This window comes from Pagrus major, chromosome 12 (genome assembly GCF_040436345.1).
Source record: "Pagrus major chromosome 12, Pma_NU_1.0".
Taxonomy (NCBI): Eukaryota; Metazoa; Chordata; class Actinopteri; order Spariformes; family Sparidae; genus Pagrus; species Pagrus major.
In genome coordinates this window covers 17,055,403-17,073,697 of record NC_133226.1, presented here as the reverse complement: position 1 = coordinate 17,073,697, position 18,295 = coordinate 17,055,403, and the positions used below count along the sequence as shown (strand labels likewise).

Sequence of the window (18,295 nt, the reverse complement as noted above, 5' to 3'; positions counted from 1 at the left end):
GTGTGTCTGTTAAATGGCAGCTGAGAATAAACCTGACTGATAAATCTCATTTCAGTCTCACAGTTGTGTAACCTGCTACTGCCCCAATCTGCATATGAAGACCTCTTAACAAAACTTGAAGTTTTTAGTCGCTGCAAGCCAGCGAGAAGAACCTCGGTTGCTGCTTCATCAACTGATGCAAAATAAATTGTATTGTTGCCATAATGTGAGCAAACTCATAATAATCTGAGGTAGAATATTGACACTGACAGCAGTAGTGCTTTGAATCAACCTGTATTGTTGCTCCTTACTGAAATATGCACACCTGACACTTGGAAATTTGGTCAAAATTGGTGCAACAATTGGTGCCTAGTACGAGTACAAATTGTAGAAAACTACTGAAAAAAACCCCATAAACACAACTGGAACATAAAATGACTCCATACAGCTCACCAGCGTAATCCAAGTCTCTGAAAGCCCAGAGATCCCAAATTGATTTGAGAAGACGCTCAGTTGAGCTTGTGACCCCTCTTTCGATGGGGTTTGTGCTAACACTCTTAACCCCGCAGTTTAAAAACAAGTCCCCATCTACTTCAGATGTTTAGGAGAACGCTGCAACACTGTTTTGCTGTGAAGCTCCAGGAAGTTTAGTACTACTAAGTTAGTAGTTTCCTGGAAGACTGCATGCTGCATCAGAACCAAAGTACCACATTTAAAACTAATTTATCATCAATCAGATATATGCATCTTTTACTTTAACGTGTCACTTTGATACTTCAGTGTCATTCACTGCCAGAAAATGACCTTTGATACTTGAGTACATTTAATATCAGATACTTTAAGACTTTTACTCAAGTACTATTCATGGTGACGTTCAAGTAATATTTAGCGTTATATCTTTATCTAAGTCTGACTTTTGGGTACTTTTTTTTATTCAGTTTTACCACAGACTTTCTGTTGAAATGTGAAGTATTCAAGCTAATGAGGCAAGTTTTCTTAGAAAACAATAACTGATCCATTTAGTTACGCAAGTTGTTTTGTCTGTTTGGTCTGTGCGGTTTGTGCCGCAGACTTTCTGTTGAAATATCTCCAAGCGAATGAAGTTTTCTTAGACTTGGTAAAACTCCCTCCAGAACCACAGAAGACACTAAATTCTTAGTAGTTACTCGTCATAACTAGACTGATATTCAAATGTAAAATCAGAGGAGTTCCCCATTTTATATTATATATGGTCCCTTTATATATATGTATATATATATATATATATATATATATGTATATATATATATCTATATATATATATCTATATATATATATATATATATATATATATATATATATATATATATATATATATATATATATATATATATATATATATACATATATATATATATATATGTATATATATATATATATATATATATATATATATATATATATATATATATGTACATATGTATATGTATATATGCATATACATATATATAGATATAGATAGATAGATAGATAGATAGATAGATATTTAATATGATGTTTTGGGACACAGTACATTCTGACTCTATTTGTGCTAGCAGCAAAACAATAACCGGGTTAACAAGCAGCACAAAAATCCATTTAGTCACACAAGTGGTTATATGTGGTTGTTGTTTTCGTCACATCTTGCAGATATTGCAACAGCTACTGTTGCAGCAGATGGTCGATAAACAAAGTTGTTACAGTCACCTCACATTACCCTGAAGAAGAAAGCACCAAAACTTATCACAGATCATTAAACCACAGGGGAAAATTTTCACATTGATGTTCCTGTCATAAGATAAATATCAACAGAGTGAACTGTAGCTCATTTGAACAATAATCTTAAAGCAACATTATGTAGAAATTGGCATTTTGGCAACACCACTGTCGTAAATACAGATCCCAGGTCTGTGACTATTTGTCAGATGTAATGTAGGTGCTAACTGTAAACAAAACTCATGACGTCATAACAATCTTATGTGTTGAAAACATGTATCTTGAAGTAAACATGTATGTAACGCTGTGATCCTACCCTCTCACTGAAGTTACACAGTGAAGAAACAAGTGATGGGGGGCAGAGTGGCTGAGACAGAAACACTGTTCACCCAATTACAAGACACTGTACCATCACAATGATTTGAAGCCGTTATTTTAAGGTAAGAAAGTTACATAATGTTGCTTTAATCTAAGCTGTGCTAGAGCAATTGTGGTTGTTGGCTATAGGTACAAGATGAAACAAATAGGTGTTGCATTTTTCAAAAGTGGGTTCATTTTCTCTTGCAGGGCTGCATCTAATGATGATTTTCATTATCGATTAATCTGTTGATTATTTTCCTGTTTGATTTCAAAGTGACTTCTAAAAATGTATCGCTTTGTACGCACGACACTGGAAAACCCCCAAAGATTTTCAGTTTTCTATCACATTAGACAAAATGAAGCAGCGATTCCCTACAACGGAGAAGACAGAACAAGGACATTTTTAGGATTGTGCTTGAAAAAAAGACATAACTGTATGAAAACCTGTGTAATGGTGTATGTATTCTTTCATGATGGACACACTGTATGTTCTGACATAGATGTGAACATGGCAACACATGCAGAATGATCTGCATATAGAGGAAAGCAACAACGAGTGGAAAGTTCATGAAACATGCTACAATTTTTATTAGAATTATGTTGAAAATGCACAGAAGTTAATCCAGATTTTCCTGAAACGCACAGTATGTTTGATCAAAACTAAAACTGATTGAATAAACTCAAAGGATTGAATTATTAATGTATAAAAAAATGTAATGTTGTAGCTCATAAAAGGTGGAGTAAACACAATAAATTACTTCATACCCCCAAAAATTCATAATAGTAAAGAAATTAAAATAGCAATCACACATTTACCTCAAGATTTAAAAATACTTTAAGCAATTATGAAGTACTATTAGTCAAAATTATACTGTAAATAATATATATAATGAATATACGAGAGGAAAGTGGATATAATATAGAGTGAATATCAGTATTTACTTTATTCATTCTAAATTACTTAATACATCACAGCAGGAAGCAGGAAGTATGGTACAATAGTAAATAGCTACTCTTTGCTATAAATTCAACTCCAGTCTTGTATTGGCGGTCTATGTAAGGCGTTTTTTCTTTTTAAAGCAGTCTCATTCTCTTATATACTAACTTACTCATTTAGCAAAAAAATGACTCATACAGTTTATGCAAAAATATGTTGCGTGTTACACTATGAGACTCCACATTTTAAAAAGTGGCCTGCTTCATCTACGTTTGAATAAAAGCACTGTTGTTGATGACATGTTTCTACTGTTTGACAACACAATGCAAAGCTGACTCTGGAGTATTAGAGATATATTATAGTATATACTTATATTTAATAATAATTGTTATAGGATTTATTTATATGTAATAATGTTTCATTTGAACGCCAAGAGGGTCACATTAGGATGACAGACGATTGAAGACTTCTTTTATCACGAGACAGGTATTTAACCCAGCAGCTCTTATTTTCCTGAACTCCTGCTGACAGCTTTATATTTCTGTATGTGATCTTGGCGCCGTCACACATCTTAAATATACAAGACATTAAGAAAATAACAGCAATGTCTAGAACTTTAGAGCCAGACCGATAAATAAGTTGACCGATATCAGATATACCTGTATCGGCATATGTGCTGTCAAATATGTGCTGATATGAAAACTGAATGCATGATGCAGAAAAAGATGTTTGAATTTTACTGTTTCAATTCTCTGTTGTCATTTTTCGACAAAAGAGTTTGTTTAACTGTAAAAAATATTTTGCCTTTATTTTTGTCAAAAGTGTTCGATAACCACATTTGAAGGATCGTCTGTCAAACTAGAATTATCGCCTCCGTGCAACACAAGTTGCTGTTCCTGAGCTGTGGTGTTTAATAATGGCCAGATCATTTTTTGTGGAACAATATGATGTCACCAAAATTGACCTTTGACCTTTTGGATATAAAATGTAAAAAAAGGATAAATGTTTGTTGTCAACAAAAATGTGTTTTGTGAGGTCACAGTGACCTTTGACCCCTAACCCATCCTCGCATCCAAGTAGATGTTTGTGCCATGGCCACAGCTATCTCCGGTGCAGAGGCACAAAAATGTGTGTTTATGTATATATTCTTTGTATAGGAGAATATCGGCTGATATATCAATATCTGAATTTTGTTGCCCCACAATATCAGTATCGACATCGGCCCCAAAAATCCAGTATTGGTCGGGCTCTACTAAACTCTGTCCTTCGGCTCTTTTAAGTCAGATTAATTTATTCAGTAAAGATGGATTATATCCATTATAGATCCACCACCATGGTTGTTATTTTACACACCCTTGTATATCGGTCCTAATGTGACCCTCTCAAGAAAAAAATCTTGATGACATTCTTAATGTATGATATAATCATACATATAATATTAACTTATAATAATAATAATCATAATAGTAGTAATAATAATATAATATTCTAAGTTTCCTTGCTTTGGTGCAACTTCCACAGACACACCCTATAAGCCTGTGAGATCTACAATGGCTTTGATGAAAATTGTATCATCTCTCAGATATGGGCTCTTGCCAGCCAGTTTAGCCAGCGGACAGAAGAGCGGGCAGCCGCTGGCAATGTTCATCTCACTGATCGGCTGCTGGAAGGAGGTGGAGGTGACATCAGGGCGGAAAGCATCTATAATGTGCTCTCTGTTGTTCTGATCCAAGAGCATCAGAGTCACCTGGAGGAAGAGACATAGAAGGGGACACCAGTTTGTTTTGTGCTCCTTATTACTGCGATTTAACAATGGGTCCAAAGATCACTTAGAAGCCTTCCTACCTTCTGGCTGAATGGCCATTTGAGCAGTGCATCGCACTTTCCTCTCATGACGACGAAGAACAGCGAGAGATGTGTTCCTCGCCCCGTCCCATCGCCGTTCAAATACAGCCTCAGACACATTTTGTACCCATATTTGCTGGAGTAAAATGCTGTGAAGAAGAAAAACAGAAGCAAGAATGTAAATAGAGCCTAAAAACATCATGTGTCATGGGCGTGACATGTAAACTCCCTGAAGGACAACAAGGGTGTAGTGAAGTGGAATTTCCCTTGACCGCTCGCCAAGAGCTAAGATCATCCAGACCACATGATCTCAGCTCACTCAAAAATAACTCTTCATTACGATGCAGAGGACTTGAAATGTATGATTGTTGGCGATTAAATGAACAGTTCAACTAAAAATGAAAATTCAATCATTATCTATTCATCTATATGTCGATGGAAAATCAGGGGAAGTTTTGTAGTCCACAAAACATTTCTGGAGCCGGAGAGCAAAGCAGCACTGCAGCATTCTCCTAGACAATTTAAGAAGATGGTAACTCAGCTCATCCGGCATAATCCAAGTCCAAGTGGGTGCACAACGAGTTCAACTGTTAGTTGAGCATGTAAACAATGTCTTTAAATTCTTTTGGGGTCTCGGGGATTTAATAAACTTTGATTACACCGGACAAGCTTTACGGAGCAGTTGGATTTTTTATTTTGGTGTTTTTTTTTTTTTTTTTTCCATTTTTAAAACAATTCCCCATCTACTCCAGTTGTTTAGGAGAATGCTGCAAAACTGTTTTGCTGTGAAGCTCCAGAAATGTTTGGTGGACTACGAAACTTCACCTTATCCTTGAAGTCCTTCATCTCACCTGGAGAGAACATTGCAGGTGTTCGATTGGCCAAGGCGTCCTGTCTGCGACGAGAGAAGTCAGAGATTTTCCAGACAAATATCCCATCGTAGGTGCAGAACTGGAGCTCTTGCACCAGCTGTTCGGTTTCAGACAGTTGCAAGTCTCTCATTGTGATCGTCCGCTCCAGCTGACGCACTTTATTGGAGAGATTTTCAATTTTTTCCTGGTCTAAACGATGTTGATGTGAGAAAGCCTCCAGTGTAACAGAACTGCGCTCCACCTCTCGGTTCAGGACACAGACGATGTTTTCTAAAGCGCTGACCTGTCCAAAAACAACAGCAAATACATTTAGATTGTCAATTTAAAACTGATAAAACATTAGTGGTTATTAAAGAGCATTCAATCAATTTGAGACGCACCTTTTTTTCCAAGTCCACAGGCTGTGCAGAGGCTGCAGCTCCAGCAGCGGCCATATTGACTCCCTCCTCAGGAGCCCTGTACAGGCCCAGACCGGAGTCCTCCTGCCACTCCCCGGCACCAGGAGCATCAGCACGAATCCGAGCCATGGACAGCACCATGGGCAGCAGCAGACGCAAGTGCTCCATGGTGCTGCTGTGCTCATGGTCGCTGAGCTTCCCGTTTTCTATCTGAGAAACACAACAGAGCTCATTTTGCCACTGCTGTAATCAGGGCCGAACAGAAAACTTTCAAACCTCAACTGTCATCAGATTTCAAGCATTCAAATGATGCTAAATCCTGATTGGTGCACAGGAGCATGTGACAGGAACATTTTTTTCTGACTGAGCCCCACCTCCTTACACCAATGAGAAGAGCTGAGGCGAAAACAGCAGTCTGAGAAGTCTCTCATATTCAAACATGACAAGCTCTGGTTTTACAGAACCTGTAAATGATGCTTATGCTAAGCTAAGCTAATTTAGCTGCAGCTGCATATTTTCTGTACAGATGAGTGTGGTATCAATCTACTTGTCTAACTCTCAGCCAGACATCAAATATGTGTATTTTCTGAAATGCCAAACTTCCTTTGAAATACCTTGAGAACAAGACGGGTAGGGTTTGTCGACCCACTTCAACACAGAATAACACAATGAAAGCGTTATGTTTGATTAGGTTACCGTACGTACCACTGATTTACAGCCCACTTCACTGAATGGACAGGCACTCTTGGACTTGGCGCAGGACCTGCTGTGGTCATTGTACTGAAGGATGAAAAGAGTTAAGAGTTAGTAGCCCATCTCCAAACGGTTAGATAAACTCAAACAGAAGTGAAAGTTAAGTACTGGTTGTTCAGTCAGACAGAAACTGTGGTTGCAAAGGGAATTCTCAGGCACCGTTTCCTAAAACCGTTCAAAGCCTTTCACTTTTCAGATGATCAATTCCTGGAACTGACAGCCATCTGGTTTAATGGTACATTTATTTATATTTATTATTCATTTAAATTGTTTTTTTATTTGTATAATTTTTAGCATTTTGCATGTATTTCATACCATTCTGGTGTTGCTATATGTAGCATTAGCCTATTCTGTGAATATTCTATGCTTTGGCACAGTATAAAGATAGTCCCTTTGTAGACAGGGGTAAAACATGTAAGAGCCTTTGTTCAGAGAGGATACTGTTAAGCATTACCATACCAAGTAATTTAAAACCACTTAACTCCACATGGCTATGAATATGGAAAATTAAAGGGTAATTTGAGGCACAGCTCGAACCTTTTCTCTTGGGATTTTCTTCTTGCCACAGTCCTTGCATTGTAAAGGAAACTTCAGACAGATCTCATCATGGGCCTAAAGCACATCATGAAGGAGAGTGTTATTTTGGGTCAATTTATGCAGACACAACCAACAAATGTCTTACACTAGATAGTCTCCCTCACCTTGATGTCTTTAAAGTTGAAGGTCATTTTGCAGTATTTACAGTTGAGCGTTCTTGCTTCACATTCTCTCTCATGATGTCTTTCTTTCTCCGTGAGGAGGATCATGGCTTGGCAGGCGTCGCACTGTATCCGTTCAAATTCACAGCGACCTTCATGTTGAGCCTAAAAACAGAGGACAGATTTATTATTATTCTGACGTTCAAACATTCACAGCAGGTGTGTCCTGTGTTTATTGTTTTATTAAGATAATAAGAACGACAGTTGTGTTTTATGGTTTTACAGCACATGTGCGTGCACGGTGTAGTTTATATGGTAGATGATTAAAAAATGTGTCACATTAAATGTTCAGACCTTTTGGTGGTTTTTATATTAAAAAATGATAAGCCCTTGTTTATCTCAGTCAAATCAAATGTTATGCTCGGAAGTTGTAACTGCCAGACACACCTTCACATGTGAGACAGGATGTACTGACAGTTGAAATGTGGAAAAACAAGCTGTTCTTTCTTACACAACCATTTATCTGATTTAACTCCTGTGCATTAAAAGTACACTTATTTTATGATGAAAGTGATAATAAATCATATGATTCTCTGATTATTTAATCACTGTTGTGAGTATAATTTTTTTTTAATTAATGGGACTTGCAATTTAATTATTTGTACTATACGATCATTAAAGCACAAATAATATACCAAAGAGTGAAAGAAGAAGAGAGCTTGAGAGGGAACATCTGGCGTCAAAACATACAAAAAGGAATCCCGACAAAAACAGGATGTGATCGGGAGATGAGGAAACAAAAGCACAAAAAACAGAAGCACCGAAATAAACGAAAGTGGAAGTAACTTCTTCTCTAACAATACAATACTGGGAAATAAGTTTTTTTCCAATATATGCTGTTATATTAATCTTTAAAAAAAGCATTATGTATCATTTTGGAAAAATACCGGGAAGCGGAAAGGGTGGAGCTCGAGTGTGAGGCGGAGCCGACTGACCGGGAAGTGAATCTCTTCCATCATGACTACCGGCAGGCAGCATGGAGCCACAGAGCAGAACCACGAGGTAGGCTAGCCTGTTTTTCGCTTTGACTGTTCACTTTCTAGACATGCTTCACCGGCAAAACTCGAAGCGCATAAACAATTAAATATGACACGTCTTAACAGCCAAAACCCTGCCCTCTCCACGGCACATAGACGCCACACAGACGTCGCATTTAGTCGGTTTTTCCAGCTTAGCAAGAACTAGTTTTGGGTGTGTGTGGCTAGCGAATGCTCTATTCACACAACAGCCCACAACTGTTCACACAAACATGTCGTGGGTGCATCACATCACATAGTAATCATTACTTGAGCGCTGCAACAAAACTAAAGCAGACTTTGATCCCACGATTGTGGAAAGCCGGCACAGTTTCCGAAGAAGAGGAAGTTTTAGCAGTCAGCTAACGAGTCAGAGCCACGCTTACAAGAAATGCAAAATAATCCGCCTTTTAAAATATTTCCTGCCATCACATCATCTTAGCATTTCCTGTCTAGCTGTCTGATCTACTTGCGGTTAAAAAAGACAGAGAGCACGACAAACATCCTTTGCAGAGAATTTGCATCAGGAATTTTCTTTAATACACAAACTCTCCCCACACTGCGGTATTTACAGTAGAAACAAAACTAGGAGACAGATAACGCTCATACAAACACAAGAACGCAAACAATTATTATGATTCAGATGGTGCTGATGCATGATTACACAACTACTCTTTCTGAAGAAAATGGGTCACTGTTTAAACCCGTTTCTCCTTCATTTCTGACAGCCAGCGTTAATTCAGCAGTTCCCTGGTGAACTGGTGTAATCTGATCTAAAAAAGCGGTTTCATTATCATGTAAGGGTCAACGACTCAGTCACTAGCAGCCAAGCCAATCACTGGCCTTTTATATCCTGGTACTTCCCCCGCTGAGTTGTTGTTCTTATCTGGGCGGGTAAGACAGGGACTTTCCAGGCCACATAAGTTTCACTTCCTGTTCTCTTCTACTCTGCTGCGTGCAATATGAGCACATTGTGCAGCAATAGTGTAGGCTGAATGCTTGAGGGGAGGAAAAATTGACCTGGGAATGGAGGATATTTGAGGGGATACTCTGTGTGGGTACTGAGGGCTTGGAGAGATTTTAAAAGATACTGACAGAATTGGTTTGGGTGTGGTTATTATAGGACAAAAAGCAGTAAGCACACCCACACAAGTTGAACTTTATACCTCACCTCATATTCTTTTATCGAGCCTGTCCAGCTGCAACCCTGGTTCAAACACCTGGCAGGCAGACTCGCTATTTCTCGACCTGCAGCATTGTCTGGAAACACCTGGCGAGGGAGCGATGAAAACTGCTCAGTGAGCTCAAAAACCAATGATTATAAAAGCAACCAGACATAACAGGTTGCTTTGTCTGTGGTGGAGGAAACCCCCGTCAGACTGTAGTCATTTATTTTTCTTTGAAGCAAAGTGTGGGCGAGGAATAGTTTACAGATTACAAGGAAAATGTCTCACACAATAACAATGTTGTCTGAAATACTTCATAACTTACCTCACTGCTATTTAGAATGGAAATGGGTTCCTCATATATCTCCTCTTGGCGACAGGCTTCACATGGCTTTGGCCCAGAACTGACAAACAAGACAGGTTTTTACTTTGTAGTAAAAAAAAAGCTGATTGGTGCTTACAGTCAGCAACAATTTCCTGCTGAGCAGTATGGATCACAGCTCAAGTAGATGAATCATTACATCAATACAACAGCAGTGAAAGAAGCTTGTAAGCGCTACACAAACACTTCAATATGCAACCTTGCTAAGGTGTCATGAGAAAAACAGAAAAAGAAAAAAGCTTATGCCAGTGAACACACACAAACACAAGCAGAAAGTAGATGTGACATATCGGCATAACATGATGAACTTTCATGTAAAGGCAGTAGTTGTTTTCAAACAGGTCACAGGACTAGACCTTTAAAAACGCCTACTTCACATGTGGTTTTGTAAAAAGGTTAAACTTAACTACGTGTGAAATTGCATTTCACGTGACACAAGCACATGTGGTTTCCAACCATGTACATGTGACATGCAAACACGAATTCACAAGTGGTTTTATTTCCTCCGCTGCAGCAAAATGAGACTCCAGCACATTCGGTACATGTCAGATAGGTCTTAACTCCCTGTATTGTCACCTTATGTTTAAAGGTCCAGTGTGTAGGATTTTGTGGCACCGTGTGGTGAGGTTGCAGATTACAACAACTGAAATACCCCTTGCCGCACCCTCCCCCTGGCTCCTAAAGCCGTGAAAGGGGCTCTCTAGAGCCAGTGTTTGGTTTGTCCATTCTGGGCTACTGTAGCATCATGGTGGAACTTCTGTCGATAAAAAGCTCACCCTAACATGACAAAAACACAACTCTCCTTAGTTTCAGGTGATTTTACATGAAGGAGGACATAATTAGGAATATTATATTCCATTTCTGCCAGCAGATACGCCTAAATTCTACACACTGGACCTTTAAAACAACACTATGTATCTTTTAAAGTGATCCTGAAGAAAGATAGTTGACTGCTGAATCTTATTCTGAGGTCGTTAAACACTGACGCTTTTGCTTGGCGTCGGACACAAGCCATTAACTCAAAGCGTTGGTGTCTGACAGTCTGGGATGAGACTCAGCCCTATGATGAACTGGTGACAGGGCGTAACCCGGATGGATGGATGGAATGAATGAGACTCAACAATCATCTATCTTTCTCCAGAAAGTTACATAGTGTTGCTTTAATGATACTGTTAAAGTATCATTAGACATAAAGTGATACATCCATGTATTTGTAATGCATTCACAATGCATTTAAAAATAAAGAAAGAACAGAAAAAACAGTGAGTCATTGACAGGGCAAAGAAGACAATGGACACCTTTAGAGTGAGTCAGCATGGTCAGATCCTTGTGATTCACTGACTTCAGTCATGTGAGGGATGAGTCTGAATAAAGTAATTGATCTTGGGTGCAAAACATCCCCAGAGGCGAGCAGAGGTAAGAAACATGTCCAGTAAGAGGCAAAGCATTGGGATAAGGGTAGGGTTGCATTTCACACGGTTGTGGGTGGTCTGAGGACCTCCAGTCTACCTGGTGAGCTGCTTGAAACAGTGAACACAGAAGCGGTGGCCGCACTGGGCCTGGACAGGCTTCCTCAGGACCTGGAGACACTGCTGACATTTGTATTTATTCTCCATGGGTACTGACAGCACACTGAGGGGGATCCCTGGTAAAGAGTTGACGCACTCCAACGAAATTCGGGCCATTCTTCTCCATCAATCTGGTGCTATATCCTGTAAATGAATACCAAGCGTAACAGCTGTTAACAACCAAACATGACTTGTTAAGTGGACAATAAAAACAGACAGCATACCAATCACTATGTTCTGTGTTTCCCCTCACATACGTGTAATTACTAGATGAACTCTGGCATACCGAGAAGTAATAACCAGTGTGTCAGAGTTATACCTATTTAAAGGTGTCGGCATATGTGAAATAAAGTGGTTATAATGAAACTGCAATATGAGCAGCCAAGCCCTTAAGCAAATAACTGACCTGTGAGTTTATAGGGTTTATTCATCATTGTGAAACTGCCTACAGCCCGAGACATGTTTCATATGTCACAGCCAAATGATCCAGTCACATTAAAATTATTTGCAATGATTAAACCACAACATGCAGATAAAACAAAGTTTTGCATGAAATTCAAAAAGATGTAAAACCGTTGGAGGCTACACTGGAACCTGTTTGCAACTGAAATACACGTGATCAGATGGCACGCTGCCTTATCTACGAACACCACAGAAGATGTGGGCGAATTCTTTATCTTTATTTTACTTTCAAAACATGCTGGTGAAGATAAATATTGATGACGTGACAGATTTGTCTGATTAGATGCTCTAGAATGTAAACATGGAGGTCAGAGATGAAAGATAAAAACCACTGATGCTTATCGGGATTTCCATTTAAGTGTTAATTCCCGAAAAAAGGGAAGAGTTGTGACCAGTCTGGTTTAGTATTTTTTCCTGTCACCTGTTGAACACTTCCACTCTGAAATTTAAAATGCGACAACTTAAAGCTGCTATGTTTTTTCATTTTGATATTCCTTCTTTGGCAACATCTAGTGGAAGAATTAAGGATGACAGTTTGGCAAAATAATGGTGAGCAGTCGCTGATCTTTTTTTTTTTACTTCAGTGCAAGTAACTGAAATCGGTGCACAGATTAAATGAGATCCCAGGCGTCTGCGGTTTATCCGTTATTAATGCCAAATGCAAGGAGGATCTCTGGCATCACATCTTCTGTTGTAAAAAAAAAAAAAAAGCTTTAAGTTTTACACACCTAGTGCAAAAGTAAACTCTGTTATCTGCTGCATAAATCATAAAATTCAGCAAGCCCCCCCCAAAAAGTGCATATTTTCCTCATACCTGTAGTGTTATTTATCCATCTAGATTGTTTTGGGTGAGTTGCTGAGTTTTTGAGATATCAGCTGTTGAGATGTCAGCCTTCTCTCTTCTATCATGGGCTTGTGCTTATGACAGTGCAGGATGTAAACATTAAAGGATAAGATGACCCAAAAATTTTAATTCAGTCATCATCTAATAACCCCACCTGCAGACCGTCTTCAAGAAACTTCTGTCCGGCTGGACGAGCTGTACGGAGCCATTTTTTGTTTTGGTTGTTTTTTTTAATGTTTTAAAACAAGTCCCCATCAACTTCGGTTGTTTAGGAGAATGCTGCAACGCCATTTTGCTGCAAAGCTCAAGAATTGTGTTGAACATTGCGTTGAGTAGATCATGTCTGAATTTTCTTTTTTGGAGAAATTATTCCTTGATGGCGCCCTTCTCAGCTTAGTTAGCTAGCTTTGAGTAGAAGCACACTTCCTTTTGCGCAGTGGTATGGTTGCCGGGTGTAGTTCGGTTGAAATACAATAGTTCCTACATGAAACTGCACACAACAAGGTCTGTGGATTATTTTGAGTAAATAAATGTATTTTTTGGCACACTGAGCACCACAAGCAGAGTGTCATCCAGTTATATTTGAAATAGGGCAGACATCTCTACAGCTGATATTTCCAAAACTCAGCTACTCATACCAAAACAATCAGATAATAGATAAATAGCACTACAGGTAAAAAAAATTTTTTAGGACTTTGAGGGTACTGTGCCTTTAAGGCGTGCTTGGCTGGTGGTGCATGTTTACGCCTTATCAACAACGAGAAACACAACTGTTGTAACAGGATATGTCTCATCTGCTTCCTACTCACAAACAATGCCAGTAAGTGTTCATCAGATTATGTTGATCAAATTTTCCAAATTGACTAAATGCCTGTTTTCATGAACTACATTTCTTCCTCTCCACACCTTTACAAAAAAATACTTCCTTTCAGAAACGCCTGCTCTATAAATATTTGATCTGTTGAATGATTTAGTATTGAAAAATCCCTTATGGGAAAATGAGTGGGGAGTGTTTTTCCCATATGAGATGTCATCATATATACTGACATATTCCAACACACCCACAGCAAATACTCATCAGTAAATATGCAGGCAGCTGTCGTAGTCTGCCACAGTGCATGACAGGTTTACTTGCACACACAGCTGCAAAACTTGGTATACTACAGTATGTGTGTGCATGCAAGTACTGTGTATCAACATATAGTTAATGCAATTGTCTCAGGGAGCTCTGCAAAGAATATGAACAGACTGTAGCTTTGCATGTCATAACAGGAATATAATAACCTTTGAAATTTTTCTGCTTGTGTGCAGTTGGCTAAAGGTTGCATGATAATAGGCATGTAGTTCATCCGGTTTAAACCCTGCACAAAGTACAAAAGCCAAATAGCTTTAAGCAGTGCTGTCCCCACCTATCCAACTGCTTGAAAGCAAAGAAGACAACACATTTTTCAAAAAAACAACTCCATTAATATCAAAATTAACTCATGTCAATGTCAATTGAAATGCCACACAAAGTAGACAACAAAGGTTCCAGCTCAGTCTCTTCAAAATATGAGATACGGGTGAAAAAACTACCTATTTACACTAGGTGGAGATAAATACCATTTTCAACCCACACTGTTTGGTTATAAAACACAGTCTTTAAAGACTGTCATGCAACAGTTTGGAAAATGGCTGAGAAAGGAATTCCCACTGTGAATATGCTGATCCTGAGATTTAAGTGGACTTTGTTGACGTGGCTTAAAAGCAGGAAATATCTGCATCCTCTTTTAACATACCCCCATTCAAGCCACATCTCACACAAAGGAAATCTGTTCAAACTTCCACACTGGAAGTGAGAATTAAAGTGGCTGGGTCAAAACTCAACTAGCACTGAAAGGTTACTGTGCCCCCTCAAAACTCACTTCAAAAATGAAACCTACATAAACACGAGTACCTTGACATCTCATGATCTTCACAGGATGAGTTATGATGATTTTTTTTTTAGATCAGAAGACCAAAAAAACTGTTGCACAGCGATCAGAAGACCAACCGCCCCAGCACATGAGAAAAGTTATCATGCTCATCATGAGACCCAAATTATCACAAGTGAGCATATGACCAGTAATGTGTAAGCATCCATCAGGACAGTTACCATTCAAGCTATGAACTCTATATTTATATTTTTACCAGTACCAGTCATACTCACTGTAAGATATAGTTTTCATCTAAATCAAACTTTTAATATGACAATACAAAGCATTTTAACTGTTTGAAACATAATTTGACAAACTTTTAACTATTACTGAATATATAATGGTTATACATCATTTTGGTATGAGTTTATTTGACAATATTCAAATTAAAAATAATATGTTTCCAAATCTTAAAACTTCAGTCCCATCACACAGGGAGTGAAACAGCAATATTGGTTATTTAACAGTGAATTTTCTAGAATTACTACTAGTTATCATTTAGTTGTCTTGTTCCACCCCTGATAACACTTCAACCACAAGGAGAACCCTAAGTTGAAGGCGGGAAATGTCGTATTTAATTTCTGAGAAAAACCCTGTGCTATTTATCACTCCAAAGCCACAGCGTCTTATTCTGAAAAATTGAAATTCTCAGAATGCTATCTGACAGATGGTCACATTTAAATGGAACGATGACTAATATTTCTCGAAATGCGTGTAGTAAACTTGATATTGCACAATCATTTCAAAGGGAACAGCACACATGTATTATTCACTCCGTCATTTAACACATAAAAAAAAACTGTGTAGTGAACAATGAACCATGCCTTAATGAGTACAATAGTACACCCAAGCTGGTGTTTAGATTGTGTGTTCATGGAAACCTTGAGAGAGAGGCACTTACAAATCCAGTGCAAACACTCATTAAGTCAGGCAACCATATGCTGGTTTTCTAAGTCATTCACCACACAGACAGACCTGGATTATATATGATAAACGAGAAGTAGCATGAGAGCAGCCATACACTCAGCACAAACATGGTTAAACTCTGCAGACTGAGCTGTGACACAAGACCAAGGTTACTGAACTGTATCCAAGTAGTGGAAAGTGTACAATCATGCCTGTGAAATAAAAATAACACCAAGTACAACCAAACTATCCCTTCAGTCTCCACATTAAATTACTTTTAGTCTCAAACAAATGCCCCTGGCTGCTTGTGAAAGCTAGTAGTAGTCAGAGAAACATGCTCCTCTCTCCCTTCGCCATGTTTTGGTCACCACTTCAGGTATTACCCAATTTGCTATCAACCAGGAGTTCCTATACGTTGAACCACCCTGTGACAAAGTACTGAAACAAAACCAAACTCGTCACTTACCTAGTTTCCAAACTGCCTTTCCAAATTATACTCGCAGACTACATCTACCCCGGTATATCAACTCTGGTGCACGCCCTCAAAACACGTCGACACTGAGACACTGAGGCTATAAAAACAGGCTGCAGGCAAATGACTAGTTCGTTGTCTGACTCAGAAGCGTCGTGGTTAGGTTACAGTCGAATAACTTCTGCAGTGGCAATTTTTACATCCGTTAACATTTGCGTTATCGGCTAAAAACAAGAAGTTAGTGACACTTAAACGTTACTTTTTGATAGCTACGCAACTTTAGGCAGCTAGTTGGACAGTGTTTGACAGACGTATTACTACGAGTTTAGCGATTTAACATCTCGGTTAGCTAACTGCTAAGGTTGTCATCTGGTAAACAGCAACACCAGCTCAGCCAACTAACCTTGTTGTCTTGATTGTGCCACTGACGACGGACAGAAACCGGTTCTGTTTGTCCGCTATCGCATGAGAAGGGCACTTCAACCTTTAACGCTAGCTGTGTTTACAATTTTGTTGCCATGACCCTTTCTTTTTTTAAGGCATCTGGGGCGAGCGGAGTCACTTTATCTCTACAGTACATTCTGTGATCCAGAAACCCCGCTTCCCTGCCCGGGCGACGCCAGAGAGGAAAGCAATGCTGCATCCAAATGTCCGGACTTTGAACGCGGGTGCGTTCGCAGGAAGTCCGCGAGTCCAGACTCACATTTCATCCAGTGCACAAACTAACGTCCTTGGTCCTCAAGGCCCTTCAAGCGGACCCTCTGCAGACTTCTGGGATCTCCGCAGACTTCACCGGACTTCACTGATTAAATTACCCACAATTCATTGCCATACGTACGCAACATTGTAGAACTTATTATGAATGTGTAGAACAATTACTTTATTATAACGTTACGTGAACACACCAGGATACAGCAATATTTAGAAGTATAGTATATACTGTATATATATATATAGTATAGTATAGACTTCTGCATTTTATTATTGTAGTCTTTAGGGTTGTCTGTCAGTGGCAAACCAACAAAACCATCCAAATTGAGAACAAAGTTCTTCAAATGCCCAGTTCCAACTAAAACAAAATAAATTCACTACAAAGTAATGAACGACTTCTATCCTCTCAGTGAATTTTGGTGTCATCTGTAAAAGTGGTGTTAAAACAAAAGGACGTCTATTTTTGATGCTCTCATACCCAGTTGTTCTGGAAACAGTTCATGGAATGGTTAAGTAACAAAATCACAACAATGCCTGTTTTAGATCACAAAACTAGACCTAATGCTCAATGTTTAGTTAATCTTAGATACATTTTTCATTCATAAGGATAAATGTGTAAAAACCCACCCATCTTCACATGTTATTATAAAGAAATCCCACTTTATATCAAGTGCCTGAAATGAATTAAGTCCAAATGTGCCATCGATTTCTATGTATTATTGGAAAATGATATCACCAATGTAATGCCTTGATTTTTTTATTTTATTTTCCTTTTTCTCTTCAAGGAAAATTTTGTTTGACTTTTTTTGTCCTTGTTTCTTTCTTTCTTTCTTTCTTTCTTTCTTTCTTTCTTTCTTTCTTTCTTTCTTTTTTTTTTTTTACCACATTTTATTGTTTCTGTGTTAATGTTTTATGTCTTATTTCATGTGTTAAGAAGTGCCTGTTCACTCTGGAAATTTTTTAACTGTAATTGTTGCCTTATAGTTTGTAAATCTGAATTTTGTAAATTTATAATAATAGTAATGATTTTAAAAAATATATATTTGACATGCACTCTCTCGCACTGGCTCTCGACCTGACGTGATGACGTCACGGCACTTACGACTGAAGCACGCGTGGGCTCATAGTCCGCAAGTCCAGATGGTGGAAGTTTGGATCCAGCACTAGTGTGGCATGG

At 38.5% G+C, this 18,295-nt stretch overlaps 1 protein-coding gene across 2 annotated transcripts; it reads right to left on the bottom strand.

Annotated features, from left to right (window-relative positions):
• Positions 1–2,637: 2,637 nt before the first annotated feature.
• Positions 2,638–16,971, bottom strand: traf2b (Tnf receptor-associated factor 2b). Of its 2 annotated transcripts, none has more exons than XM_073477437.1 (11): positions 16,811–16,971; positions 11,710–11,912; positions 10,144–10,222; positions 9,824–9,922; positions 7,580–7,741; positions 7,416–7,490; positions 6,831–6,905; positions 6,108–6,335; positions 5,707–6,010; positions 4,856–5,004; positions 2,638–4,757 (listed from the first exon to the last, which is right to left on the bottom strand). In XM_073477437.1, exons 2-11 carry the CDS (start codon positions 11,883–11,885, stop codon positions 4,539–4,541), a joined length of 1,566 nt encoding a protein of 521 aa, XP_073333538.1. In that variant the 5' UTR covers positions 11,886–11,912; positions 16,811–16,971; the 3' UTR covers positions 2,638–4,538. The 2 variants fall into 2 exon arrangements, with proteins under 2 accessions (XP_073333538.1, XP_073333539.1); XM_073477438.1 differs by lacking the exon at positions 16,811–16,971 and adding an exon at positions 16,402–16,743.
• Between the last annotated feature and the right edge of the window lie 1,324 nt (positions 16,972–18,295).